The 14,783-nt window shown below is 41.1% G+C and overlaps 1 protein-coding gene across 1 annotated transcript in view; it reads right to left on the bottom strand.

Annotated features, from left to right (window-relative positions):
• Nucleotides 1-14,783, bottom strand: part of SVEP1 (sushi, von Willebrand factor type A, EGF and pentraxin domain containing 1) — a 181,410-nt gene that overhangs the window by 51,757 nt on the left and 114,870 nt on the right. Inside the window, exons 24-31 of the mRNA XM_066256551.1 lie at nt 14,128-14,329; nt 12,899-13,056; nt 11,864-12,065; nt 9,284-9,459; nt 5,767-5,891; nt 4,644-4,767; nt 3,417-3,587; nt 674-847 (exon numbers count right to left, since the gene is read on the bottom strand). Of these exons, the coding sequence (XP_066112648.1) occupies nt 674-847; nt 3,417-3,587; nt 4,644-4,767; nt 5,767-5,891; nt 9,284-9,459; nt 11,864-12,065; nt 12,899-13,056; nt 14,128-14,329 (1,332 nt within the window). The remainder of the gene's footprint in view (nt 1-673; nt 848-3,416; nt 3,588-4,643; nt 4,768-5,766; nt 5,892-9,283; nt 9,460-11,863; nt 12,066-12,898; nt 13,057-14,127; nt 14,330-14,783) is intronic.

The following is a 14,783-nucleotide window of genomic DNA, read 5'->3' as shown; positions in this document are numbered from 1 at the left end:
TGGCCTGGCATGCAGAAGTCCTGGGTTCGATTCCCGGCCAGGGCACACAGGAGAAGCGCCCATCTGCTTCTCCACCCCTCCCCCTCTCCTTCCTCTCTGTCTCTCTCTTCCCCTCCCGCAGCAAGGCTCCATTGGAGCAAAGATGGCCCAGGCACTGGGGATGGCTCCTTGGCCTCTGCCCCAGGTGCTGGAGTGGCTCTGGTCGCAACAGAGCGACGCCCCGGAGGGGCAGAGCATCGACCCCTGGTGGGAAGAGCGTTACCCCTGGTGGGCGTGCCGGGTGGATCCCGGTCGGGCGCATGCGGGAGTCTGTCTGACTGTCTCTCCCCGTTTCCAGCTTCAGAAAAATACAAAAAATACAAAAAAAAATTAAATATAACAGTCATGCGGACATTGCAGGTATACAATAAAAGCTATTATTATCTCCAGTTTATAGGTGAGTACGTAGAAGGACAGAAAGCCATAGATACTCTTAATGTGGAGCCAGGTAAATACTTAAAACTTTTCTGGCACCTCTGTGGACAGCCGCTTTGCCACCATGCTTTGCCCAGAGCTTACTAGGGGGAGATGAAGTCAACAAAGAAATGCCATGTGAGAGTCTTGGGAATTTGGGGTGACTGTCTCCCACAGAGTCTGAATAAATCAACACATCGATTGCCAAGATTTAGCTCACCAATGCATGATGGTGAAATGCCGTTCCAGCTCCCATTGTCTGTACAGAACATTCTTGAGTCCCCCAGCAGGTAGTAGCCATTGTTGCACTGGTAGGTCACTGTGCTGCCGGCATGGAAGTCCTCGGCTGAATAGAAACCATTCTCCAGAGAGGGTGGGACCCCGCAGCTAATGCCTGCAGTGGGACCAGGAAGGACACAGAGACATTAGGAACAAAATGCTCACAGGACATTTTATTTACATTGAATAGGTAGTTGAGTTAAGCGGGTGAAGTTTTCATTGCCCAGAAGCATTAGGTCAAGAATGCTCCAGGGAAGGCAGTAGCCGGTAGCCATACCTGTGCCCTCAGCATCTAGCATATCCTCTGGCTCATAATAGGAGTGCAATTTGTTCATTTAAAAATAGTTCTGGAGGCTTCTGGTCAAGATGGCAGAGTAGGTAAATGCAGTACCCGCATCCTCCCACAACCACATCAAAATCACAACTAAGTTACAGAACCATCATTGAGAACCACCTGAAGTCTAGCTACACAGAAGTCCTAAAACTAAGGATATAAAGAAAAAGCCACATCAAGACTGGTAGGAGGGGCAGAGGGGCAGGACCAACTGGTCCCAAATCCATGTGTGGTACTTAATAATTAGTAGGGATAGCTTGGCTGCAGAAGAGCCTGCTGAGGAGCCAGGGGGCCCAGCCCAGGGCTCCAGTGCCTGGAAGAGAAGTCCCATAACTTCTGGCTGTAACACCAGTGGGAATTGTGGCTGAGCTGAGTCAGGAGCTGCTGGAATCCCAGGAGGTTCTCTCTTTTCCATATGAATGGTCTGTCTTGACCTATGTTGTGGACTTTCCTAAAATGGCTCAAAGGCCTACAAACCCCAAACAAGCAACATCTGGCCTCAGGTGCTCTGTCCCTTCTGCTAAGTGGCCCAAGCCCAGTAATAGCAGCAGCCAGCTTTGGTTCACACCTTAGCCTCCCCCAGGTACCCCCTAAATCCAATCAGAATAGCAACCATCTGCAAACCACTTTGTAGCTCATGCCAGATAACCCTGGGCAGGGCACAGGCAGCAACTGATCTTGGTCTGTACCTCCCAGGAGGGCCCCTGAGCCAGTTCATCTAGTGGATATCTTCAGACCACCCAACCATTTCCATAAGTGGGGCAGATGTAGTGGAACCAGAGCCTCACTGAAGTGAATACTGCTCCATGGGGTGGGCCCCTATACAGCAGCTTCTCTGCTGTAGTCGTGGCTAGTCCTCACAGTCAACCAACCTGGAGGTTAGTCCTTCCCACTGATGCACTAACAGCATCAAGGCTCAACTGTAACAGGAGGGTGCACACAGTCCATTTGGGGTGGGGCACACCTAGACTGTCAAGCTTGTGTGACCGGGGGAAGGCTGCACCACTGGGCCCTACAGGACACCTACTATATAAGGTCACCCTACCTAAACTGGAAGATATAGCAGCTCTACTAACACATAGAAACAAATGTAGGGAGTCAGCCAAAATGAGGAGAGAAAGAAACATGTTCCAAATGAAAGAATAGGACAAAACACCAACAAAAGAACTAAACAAAATGGAGACAAGTAATCTACCAAATACAGAATTCAAAACACTGGTTGTATGGACACTCAATGACCTTAGGGGAAGAAGAGATAATAGGCCAGCTCAGAACATCAACAGAGAGATAGAAAACATAAAAATTGAGATAGAAAATAAAAAAGGAACAGTCGGAAAAGAATACAACAACTAAAATAAAGAATACACCAGAAGGAATCAACAGTAGATTAGATAAAGCAGAGGACTGAATCAGCAATTTGGAAGATAAGGAAGCAGAAAATACCCAGTCAGAACAGCAAAAATAAAAAGAACCCCCCAAAATGAGACTAGTTTAAGGGGCATGTGGCATAATATCAAAACCATTCCAATATTTGCATCAATGGGTGCCAGAAGGAAAACAGAGAGAGTAAGGAGTTGAAAATCTATTTGAAAAAATTATGACAGGAAACTTCTCTAACTTGGCAAAGGAATTAGACATACAAATATAGGAAGAGCCAAAAGTCCCAAACAAGATGAACCCAAAAAGGCCCACACCAAGACACGTCATAATTTAAATGCCAAAGGTTAAAGACAAAGAGAGAATCTTAAAAGCAGCAAGACAAGCTCTTAGTTATCGTCAAGGGAGCTCCCATAAGGCTGTCAGCTTATTTCTCAACAGAAACCTTGCAGGCCAGAGAGGACTAGCATGAAATATTCAAAGTGATGAAAAGCAAGAACCTACAACCAGAATGACTCTACCCAGCAAAGCTGTCATTTAGAATTGAAGGACAAATAAAGAACTTCCCAGATAAGAAAAAGCTACAGGAGTTCATAAAACCAGTATTACAAGAAATGTTAAAAGGTCTTCTTTAAGGAGAAGAAAAAAAAATTTTAATATGAATAATAAAATGTCAATTGATACATATCTATCAACAATTACTTTAAATGAAAATGGATTAAATGCTGTAATCAAAAGACATGGTGCCAACTGAGGTGCAGACACAGGCGGTGGTCCCTTTGGACCTTCATTGCCCACCTCCCTCCTGGTGCCCCGCACACAGGGCTTATTGCACAAAGGAAACGCTCAATGAATATTTTTTAAATTTGCTAATGTGAAGTGTCTAGCTTTTAGATAACATATCTGAGAAGTGTTCTTATGGTTCTGATATTTTTCAAGGGCTACTAAAATGCATTCAATAAAGGCAGCTCACGTTCACAGTGAGGGAGTGGTTGTGTCCACTGTCCTTGATTCAGACAGTACTGCACAGGGTCCCCGACCATCTGGAAGCCTGGGTCACAGAACAGGGTGATTTTGGAGCCTGGCTTTAAGTCTCCTGATACCGTTCGCAGATGAGGTATAGATCCTTCTAACGGTGTGCAATCTGAGGGCAAAGAACACAGGCAAAGAGGGGAGCATCACCAGGTCAAGAGTTTCAAATCGTTCATTGGACTAGCATTTGAGAAACACTCTACTGGCATTAAACTCACTGGCTAACAAATTACTAGAGAAAAAAAAGCTATTTGAGTCAACAAACAACTTTCTCTCTCAACAGAATCTGCTAAATATTTTTTAAAGGACAAAACAGTGTTTTAGACTATTAATAGAATGTTCCTGTAAGTCAGGGGTCGGGAACCTTTTTGGCTGAGAGAGCCATGAACGCCACATATTTTAAAATGTAATTCCATGAGAGCCATACAACGACCTGTGTACGTTACACATTATCCAATAAAAATTTGGTGTTGTCCCAAAGGACAGCTGTGATTGGCTCCAGCAACTATGAACATGAGCGGTAGGAAATGAATGGATTGTAATACATGCAAATGTTTTATATTTTTAACACTATTTTTTTTTATTAAATATTTGTCTGTGAGCCAGATGCAGCCACCAAAAGAGCCACATCTGGCTCGCGAACCATAGGTTCCCGACACCCGCTGTAAGTTATCAACAATCATAAATTCTAGAACATCTACAGAAAGTTGTCTAAGTACACTGAATTTTAGGAGGCAATTTTGACCATTCTGAGCTTGACTATTCAAGTGTGCAGGTTGTGACATCCATTGGGCTACTTGTCCTTGGATGGCCACTAGCAAGTATGAAACCAAGAGACTACCAATCTCAGATAGGAACAGAGTATCTCAGTGGGCATTTAAAAAATTAACCATATCCCTCTTCTCATCCTATTTTCCTTAACTTACCCTACCTTTGTCCAAGTTTATTCCACAATTAATTTGTATCCTGTTATACAGAATGTATTTAAGTAGTAAAAAAAAAAATTGTAAATCTTTGGATGAAGTTGGGTAAAATGAATTGCTATTTAAACAATAGACTAATGGGCACACACTCTATGACTGACAGAGAACTTCAAATTGTCTCCTTTTGCTAGAAAACCCGAGTAGTCAGGAGACAGTAAGAGACTACAGAAGAAGGAAACTCTAACCAGAACAGAATATGCTCTTGGGATTGATCTTCACTTTTCCCACAATTCCTGGCAGGAAATCAGGCCAGGCTAGCACGTTTCCTTTAGTGAGTTCCTCTGGGCATGAGGTGGCCAATGATGTCACCTGAAAGTTTAAAAACACATCTTTAGATACACCTTACTTGTTTCACTGAGACAAGAGTTATTAAATCTTAATTTAGTCCTATTAAAAACATCTGTGAGTTTCGGAAGAGCGGAGGGAGGGAGAGAAGCAGGCTTTTGTACGATATGACTCTGGGTGAAAAAGCAAATTCTTTTCTCTCTCTCTCTCTCTTTCTCTTCTTTACTCCCATCATTCCCTTCCCAAATATTTCATGGATGCTGGACATTCTGAAATTCTAGAAGAATTTGTCTAAAGCTTTGCAGTTGGTTAAGGTATTGTAGAGGTTCCCCTCCTCCATTCTCCTGTCTTGTATCTCTGACCTAAAGACAAGGCAATGAAAACTTAGACGAGTTCTGCCACTGATAATAAGAGCAAGCATTTACCCAGCCCCTACTACATGCACACAACACCACCATGGTACCGGCACGGTTAGGTTCAATCCTGCCCAAACTCCACTATGCAGTCCTATTTAACTTCATAGATTAAAAACAAAAACAAACAACAACAAAACCCTAAAGCTTAGAGAGAGGGAGTAACATGTTCAACATCATCATGGCAAGTTTGTGGTAAAACAGGGACTTGAACCCAGGCCACTGGACTGCAGACTGGCTTTAACACTCATTCATCTGTTACTTCCTATGGATAATCTTATGCCAGCCCTCAATTTCTACATCTTTAGTCAGAGGGGTTTGAAGTATTATTCTCTTTAATTCTTAAGTTACAAGACTTTATAAAAATAATCATGCCCAATAAAATTTAAAAAAAAACATCACCAAAAAAACTGAAAAAGAGATTTATTGACAGTTACTGTAAAGAACCTCTGCTTGGCTTAGTCTATGACCATAGCCTCCAGTGATGCTGGTGACAAATACTGAAAACCCAGAGGTGGCAATAAGATATGGCATCATTAGGCTGTTCACATTTTTACTAGGTTTGTACCTTTGTATCTCATTACTGTCATACACTGAAAATGCAATTGACCTGCTGTGGAGACAGGACATAGTCCCAGATGTTGAGTTGGCTTATGGAGCCCACAAAAGACTCAACTGGGTTGAAGCCCTCTCCTTTCTGGTCTTGCTCTTGCCCAAGAACTAATGCGCCACCACCTAAAGAGAGAAGGAGAGAGAAAGGAAGACAACTGGACTTACTGTTATTCCTGAAATGCTAACTTAATGAAAGCACAGCCGGTTTAATTGTATTGGGAAAAATTATTAGAAAGCTCAGGTATCTACATTTACTGTATGTTTTATCAACAAAAACAAATTCAATGTTTTACATAGCAACTTAAAATATAGCTGTAAAAAAAAAAAGAAAAAGAGAAGAAAAAAATAGTTGTAGTAAATGTTATATTGGGTTTATAAATATTTCCTAAAACTACATATATACATGTATATACATATACAATTTTATGTCAACAAAATAATGTCTTATTCTGCATCCTTTCTTCTAGAAAATTATCCTCCATGACAGACTATTAATTGCTGCTCTTTCATCTTCTTATTTGTAAGCCTACAAAGCTTACATTTCTATCACCAATTCCAAGGAACCTCCTAAAGTTGCCAGTGGCTGCCAAGTTGCCAAATCCAATGGAAACTCTTCAATACTTACCTCTGCTGACTTCTCTATACCATATTTCTATTGACCGTTTTATGCTATTTAACTGTCCATCCCATTGTACTGGGTGGTCTGCACCTGTCCCTCCAGAACTTATCTCCATCTTCCACTCCGCTTTAAGTCCCCAAAGGTTAACACCTATGGACTGCACCACCTAGTCGCTTTGTCCCCGTGGCTTTGGGAGGACCAGCCCAATGTAAGAAAGTGAGATGAGAAAGAAGTTTAATATTCTGGATAATTTCCTCCCAGGCAACGGAGGGCAATGGCTGCCTTCCTCTGGCTAACCTCATTGCTTCTGCTGGGTGATTTTTCTCCATCGCTACAGATTTGCCTAAATTCTGACAACAGCTCTACCTCCTTGTCACTTCAGGCCCGTTCCTCACGACTTCCACTGTTGCTAGTCATGAGGTATTTTACTATCATATTTTGGTTTTCTTAACCCTGGTCATATCTTTAAGGATAGTCCCTTCATTCAACTCTTCAGTTCTCCTCCTCATGCATGCCACCTGTTTCTTTGCTGATTCCACTTGGTTTTTATGAAAGCATCCGCTCCCGGTCCTTCTGGAGCTTTCGGCTCCCTCCTCTGCCCGCCTCTTAGATGCCCAGGCACCAGGACTCCACTGTGGCCTCCTCTCTTCCTTCAGCTGCTCTTCCTATCTGATCCCACTCGCCTGCCAGTCATTACCTTTAGTTCCCTCTTTCATGATTTCTCACCTTAAATCTTTATGAGAAATAGTTAATTATTAAAAACTAATACTGAAAAAGTTAATTATTAAAAAATAATATACACATATGGAAGAAAATATGAAAAGAAAAATAAGTATAAAGAATTCACCCTACCCAGAAATAATCACTTAATAATTTTGTGCATTTCCTTCTGGTCTATATACTTCTTTTGTGTATGTGTGTGTGTGTGTGTGTGTGTGTATGTGCGTATGTGTATTTGTGTATGTGATACTTTAAAACACACAACTCAGGATCATTTTATACATGGTGTTTTGATCTTGCTTTTCTTCTTGAACATGCTTTTATTTCATGAGTTTTAATAGCTATTTTATCATATGAATGTACAATAATCTCTCATTTGCTTAATTAATTTAACCACTTTTAGCATGGGCCCGGCGTGTGGAAATTCCGGGGTTGATTCCTGGCTAGGGCACACAGGGGAAGCGCCCATCTGCTTCTCCATCCTTCTCCCTCTCCTTTCTCTTTATCTCTCTCTTCCCCTCTCACAGCCAAGGCTCCATTGGAACAAAGTTGGCCTGGGCGCTGAGGATTGCTCCATGGCCTCCACCTTAGGCACTAGAATAGCTCCCATTGCAGCGGAGCAACACCCCAGAGAGGCTGAGCATCGCCCCCTGGTGAGCATTCCAGGTGGATCCCAGTCAGGCACATGTGGAAGTAAACCTGTTTGTCTGCTACCCCCACCCTCACTGTGCTTCTCACTATGGAAAAATACAAAAAAAATTTTTTTTAACCACTTTTAATTGGATATATTGAGATACAAATATATTAATATTTAGGCAGTTGATTCCTGGTAGTTGAATTGTTGATTGTATGTAAAGGTTTAAAGGTTTTCTCTAAGGTTCTTGGTAAAAGTTTCTAAATTGCTTCCCAGAAAGGTTGTATCAATTCATACCCCTGCCAGCACTCTATCAGAGTGTCCACCATACTGAATCCTTGTCGAACATACTTTATCACTAAAACAACTTTGTCAATTTGATATAAAGTTGTGTCACCTATGTTCTTAGCTGCATGTATTCCTGTGATTAGAATTGAAACTCATTATGTCTAAAACCAAGTATGGAATCTTCCCCCATTCCAACTCGTGGTCTGCTAGCTGTGCTGACCCTAGTATTCCTACCTTAGCTTACAGACTCTTCAATAGACTGGTCATCTAAACTGTAACCAGTCATTCACTAAGCTCTGTCAACTGAGCTTTGAAATATTTATCAACTCTAATTCATTCTTAATGATGTGGTCAGACAACCATCTCCCTGGGTGGATTCTATTACTGTCCACCCACCCATTCCCTTATCTTACTTTTCACTCTTCTAGCAGGGTTTAATTTTTTTAAAAAAAGATAGAAATGCTCTTTTTTAAACCATAAATGAAATATATCTTTATTATGAAAATATCATAAAAGAATAAAGAAGAAAATAAAAGCCACCTCCCATCCAAGCAACCAAAGAAGACAGTTGAAAGCAAGAACATTCTAAATTAAACACAAAAAAACCCCACCACCCTACTTCACCTGATAATGCCACTTTCAATTGAAACACTTACAAATGTTTCCATATTTACTAAAGAAAACTGCTAACCATTCCTCCTCATTCAACATATGTCATAGAAGAATCTTGGTAGAGCAAGCTTACTGCCATGGTCAATGCTCAGAACCCTGGATTGCCTGATATTTTTGCATTTCTTTAAACTAAAACTCTTCAGACATTTTTCTAGAGGAGAGTCTGAGTCTATTTGAAAAAGAGCATAAAAGGTGGACAGTTGGTAGGACTGCTCCAGCTTGTGTACAGGATATACTTGTATATTGTGTAGACTGATCATAAAATAAAACAAAACGTACAAAAACACCAACAATTAACACCCTTCTTGGAAGACAGTTTAGTAACCACCGTTTGTTAGTTCAGAATGCTTCTTGATAGTCTTACTAAAGACCCCAAAGGCATTTCTTACACAGAGAGTCACAAAGCATACCTAGAGAAAGTTGGTAATAATGTATAGTCTGGATAATCGGGGTAGTATATAAAGAGATAATTATTGATCTTTGTCTAAAACCAAAGACAATAAAGCTATCAAACTCTATGTTCACCTATGCACCACCACTTCTAGTGTTTAACACGATTACATTCCTTTTGCTAAGACATACCAGGTATGGCTGAACCGACAGAGAGACCCAGACCACCATCAGATAATTTCCCATCAATATAGACTCTCCAGGATCCATCACCACTTGCCCAGGTGACTGCAATATGATGCCAAATGCCGTCATTCACAGAGGGACAATCTGTTATCTTTACCTCGCCATTCACATAGAGAACCCAGCTGTGGAAAGATTCGGAGGACAGAGTCATCAGTCATATGTTGTAATTCCACCTTTGGGCATGCTACTATTTTTTTTTCTTTTCTTTGTTTTTCTTTTCACATGGGTTAAGTACTTTGTATAAAACCATTACTTCTTTTTCTCCACTTGGCCATATTTCACGGACGCAGAATTGATTACCTAAATATGCTTGACTGTAGCTCACTGAATATTTGTGTTTCTTAAACACAGAGGGCTAGGAAAAAGTCTTAGAATGAGCTGAGACATGTCAGTCTAATGTGAGATCCACCAACTGTCTATTCTAGAAGAGAGCAGGTCAAGAATGCAAGGAATGAGAGTTGTGCAAGCATAGGTTGGTTGCCTTCCTCTAGAGTGTTTGTTCCTATGATCAGGGACAAATGTCGGAAACTAAGTATGTCCCTTCACTGCCAAAGTCACCACATGGCAGACAAAGTATGTGGAGCCAAAGAAAAGAGTAACTGTAATTAAACAAAGGTAACCAACGACCAGAGGGTCCCAACAACCATGTCACATAGGGAAATATCAAAGATAATAAGCGTTTGAAGTGAAATATCTTCCAAAGCAAATGGAGAAAAAGAAAACATCAGGGACAATGGATAAGGAAGATAAGAATTCATTAAATACCTCTCCCAGCCTCTTCTCTCTCCCTATATTTCAAGATATTTATAATAAAATAATGTCCTTTAATTTCTTTTCTTTTCTTTTCTTTTCTTTTCTTTAATGATACTGTTTCCACTCCATGTTTTTCCAGTCTCCTCCTCCTCTTCAAGCAGGCAACAGATTTTCCGTACATTTTTTGCCTCGGGAAAAGTTTTTGCAAATTTCTTGGATTTGTTTCTGAAGGTTCAAACCCACTAAGAAGAACAGGGTTTGAGGATGGGAAGATGACCATGAGAACAGAGGGGTCAGAGGGAGTCTCATGGATTGAGGAGAGGAAAGAGAGCTCAGTGGGTCTTTGAGGCTTGCAGCCAGCTCAGTAGCCATCGGCCACAAATTTGGGTACACCTGAGAGGAAAAGGTCATGTGGTAGAGCACTGAGTCTATCTAGATTGAAGGTGTAAACCTCAGCCTTGCCAAGGATTCCATATTCTATATTTGGCAAAGAATAGTGGTTCTAAAGGGACCACAGAGCTGAGGCAATGGACAGCTCAGTGATCAAGTAATACAGACAGATGACCAATGGTGGAAGTCCTGTCCAAGTCTGTGAATTTTATTAATTCACAGCAAAACTCTGTGGGTTTTATTAATTAATCTGTGGGAATCTAAAATAGATAAAGCACTCAGTAGTAAAAAAAAAAAGAGCAGAGAAATAACTGAACTTGAGGATCCTGACAGCCCAGAGGGATGAGGCTTTGCAACTAAAATTAATTAATCCAAAAAGAAAAGAACAATTGTCACCTTGCCCACCCAAGTTGGTAGACTGATGTAATGTTCAATACATGTATCTCCCATAGGTCAACAATGTCACTGAAATCCCTTAGCCTTGGATGTCCTGATATGTAAAAGGAGCAATGTTTTGTTTATTTGTTTGTTTGTTTGTTTGTTTTATGGCAGAGACAGAGAGGGGGACATACAGACAGAAAGGGAAAAAGATGAGAAGCATCAGTTCTTCACTGTGGCTCCTTAGTTGTTCATTGACTGCTTTCTCATATGTGCCTTGACCCAGTGGTTACAGCAGATTGAGTGACCCCTTGCTCTAGCCAGTGACCTTGAGCCCAAGCCAGCAACCTTGGGCTTAAGCCAGTGACCTTGGGCTTCAAGCCAGTAACCTTTGGGCTCAAGCCAGTGACCATGGATTCATGTCTATGATCCCATGCTCAAGCCAATGACCCCCGTGCTCAAACTGGTGAGACCATGCTCGATCCAGATGAACCCGTGCTCAACTCAACGACCTTGGGGTTTTGAACCTGGGTTCTCCGTGTCCCAGTCTGATGCTCTATCTGCATCCCAGTCTGATGTACTGTGCCACCGCCTGGTCAGACAAGGAGCAACAACAGTCTTAAGGACCAGAGTTTGAGACTTGGCTTTGCCACTTCCAGAGTGTTGGGCAAAGCATTTAGTTTCTTTGAAACTTTGTTTTACTATATAAAAAAATGGGTATAAGTTTCTCAGAACACTGTCGAGATCAAATGAAGTACTTATTAAATATTAGTATAAAATAAAATACCAGGAAAATATATATTTAGTAAAGAGCAAAATACACGGGTAAGTTACTATCACTAAAACTGCCTTTTTACAGAACTTCTCCATATGCTCTACTTGGTTCTTGTCACCCTGCTGTCCTCCTGGACCATCTGGCTCCCCTGCTCCCCCACCCCCAATGTCAGTTCTAACTTGGTGCTGGGATAAGATGCAAAGCACAGACTTCCTGACACCGCTGCTTACCCATTATAATCGGTCAGGAGGAAGGTATTGTCACTGCCATTCTCAAGCGCATAGGAGATTGGCGTTCCGTAGTTGTTGATATTCGAGGACTTCATCCAGAATGTGCAGGTTACAGCACGGAGAGATGGAAGCACGCCATCCAGGATGACATAACCATAGGTACCAGAAACCTCAAAATCCAGGTTAAAACTTGTAGACTGTTCTGCAACAAATAAGAAAAGTATGTAGACCATGGCATGTGCAAGGCATTTTTCACTTGTCTCAGGTAAGCAGCAGGTACACAGTACTATTGTCAAAGAAGCCATTTAAGTAAATATGATGGTCTGAGAAGCAGTTTCAAAAGTCAAAATATATTATTTACAAAATATAAAACATATTCTTTTAAATGCATTTAAACCTAAGACAGGAAAGGTACTCAGTAGTGAAAGGAAGCAGAAAAACAGGGTGTAATTGGAAGGAGAGGTGGGTTTGGGAAGCTCTTAATGATGAAAGACACTAAAGTATGTCTGGATGTTGTTGGGAATATGACCCAGTAGAGCGGATTAACTACTGCAGGAGAAGAGGGGTAACTAACTTAAGGGCATCATTCCATCTCTACTCGGGACTTTGGCTGTTCCCTATTTCATGACCAATTCAGCTCTGCCCCAATCTTGCATAGCTCACACAAAACAAAAGTCCCTCAGTTAAAACACTCCAGAGCCCTGAGAAAGCAGTTCAACATTGATTCTCCAACATGCCCATGGCCTGCTACCTCCTCAGTCAAACAGCTTGTCAGAGCGCCCCATCGAAACATGCAGAGTGTGAATAGTTGTGCTAAATTGAATTTCCTCCTTTCCCTTTTACATCTCTAAGTTCCCATTTCCTCATCTGTGCTATTGCAGATAAGATTACTTGTAGTTACCGATGGCTCTGAAGATTAAATAAGTCAAAGTGCTTTTTATAGTTTTTGGTATATAGGTGGTACTTGGTGCAGTAAAAAAAAAATGATACTGTTATCATATCACTCTTTTAGTATTGTTATTAATACATATATACCTGTTTCACACCTGCTGCCTGAAAATCCCGGCTGACATTTACAACTGTATGAGTTTAATTCATCCACACAGGTGGCCTGATTTCTACACGGGTTAGACTGACATTCGTCGATGTTCACTTCACAGAGTGGCCCTGTGAAGCCCGCTGCACATTGGCACCTGACAGGAAGCGAAGGGTAGCAATTAGAACAGCTGCAGAAAGTCATCAGGGGATGTCTTCCTGTTTAGGATAACGTCTCAAAGGGCTATGAAAAGTGAAATGCTGAAACATATTATCAACATCAAACCTGATTGCTTTAACTGTTAGTTACATTTTCTAGTCCATCTAATTAAACCTGTTTAACACAACATGTATTACATTCATATCAGGTTTCTTTTGAACAAAGGGTGACTAAACTAAAAAAAAAACACAAAAAGTGTGAAAACCATGGACAAAGAATGGAATGTAGCCTGACACTGACAGTATGACTGCCCAGTTCCTTCTGAATTTATCTAGTGTGGAAATTCCAGCAAACATATAAAACATTAAACACGAGTTTTGCCTAGTGCTTCTGTATTTGCTTCTTGTGTTAATTGTGCTTTTTTCTTTAATCTCTCATGCCTTGTGAAGTACACTGGCCCACCATATCCATGGGTTCCGCATCTGCAGATTCAATCAACTGTGGATCAAAAATATTCTAAGAAAATGTTATGTTGTGGCTGACATGCGCCGTGTGATTAGGCATTTGGTGGCTGATGGTTGCCTTTGCACTGAACAGGTACAGACATTTTTCTTGTCATCATTCCTTAAACAATACAGTATAACAACTATTTACACAGCATTTACATTGTAATAGGTACTATAAATAATCTAGAGACCATTTAAAGGATATGAGAGGATGTGTGTAGGTGATATGCAAATACTAGGCAATAGATTTTGTTATCCCTGGGGGTCCTAGAACAAATTCCCCACAGATACCGAGGGATAGCTGTATAGAACACCGGTTCCCACAGCTGGCTGTGCACCACAATCATTGGGGAATTTAAATCCCACAGTTTGCCTATTTTAGAAGTACTACACTAGACTCAGTGAATCAGAACCTCTAGTGGAGGGGAGATTCTACTGGAGCCTATCCTTGGGCTAGAATCTGGGAATGGCTGACCTGGGACTCAATACTCCATAAAGACTGCAGAATCACTGAACAGTGAAGTCAATAAAAAGAGTAGAAAGAACCAGACTTAGTCTTTTACCTGAAGCTATTGACACCATCTTTACAGGTAGCTCCATTTTTGCATGGTTGACTGAGACACTCATCCATGTTTTTTTCACACCGGGAACCCCAAAATCCAGGAGGGCATTTGCACAAGAACCTCCCAACCTGATCTTCACAGACTGCATTGTGTAAGCATGGGCTTGACAGGCATTCATTGACTTCTGTTTCACAGTGCAGGCCTGCGGATGGATGAGGACCAGAAAGAGCCCCAGTGTTAATCCTTTGGGAGAGCTGTGATCAGAGCGCTGACTTCTCGGAGCACGCTGCTTCTAGCTAGAGGCTGCAGAGCCACTGTTCTATACAACTGGTTTGACAACCATTCTTCCATGAGCTCTGGCTTTTATAAGTCATTTTAGGACTGCGGTTTTCATAATCTACTCCTTTTATCTTATGCCTTTCTGAAACTAACATCAGTAATGGACATTTAAGTGAAATAATGTTAAAAAATAAAACTAGCAAATTTAGTTCAGAAGTTTCCTCTGTTTCTTTGACCTTGCCCTTTTCTTCATTGTCCATTTTCCTTTTCATGGACTCTCTCTTTATTAATTAAATATATATATTAACCTTATTATTTATATATAATAATATATATATATTAACCTTATTATTTAGCATCCATTTGCCATATAATCA

Source organism: Saccopteryx bilineata, chromosome 2 (genome assembly GCF_036850765.1).
Source record: "Saccopteryx bilineata isolate mSacBil1 chromosome 2, mSacBil1_pri_phased_curated, whole genome shotgun sequence".
Taxonomy (NCBI): domain Eukaryota; kingdom Metazoa; phylum Chordata; class Mammalia; order Chiroptera; family Emballonuridae; genus Saccopteryx; species Saccopteryx bilineata.
The sequence above is the reverse complement of the archived record's forward strand: the minus strand, read 5'-3'. Positions and strand labels throughout refer to the sequence as shown.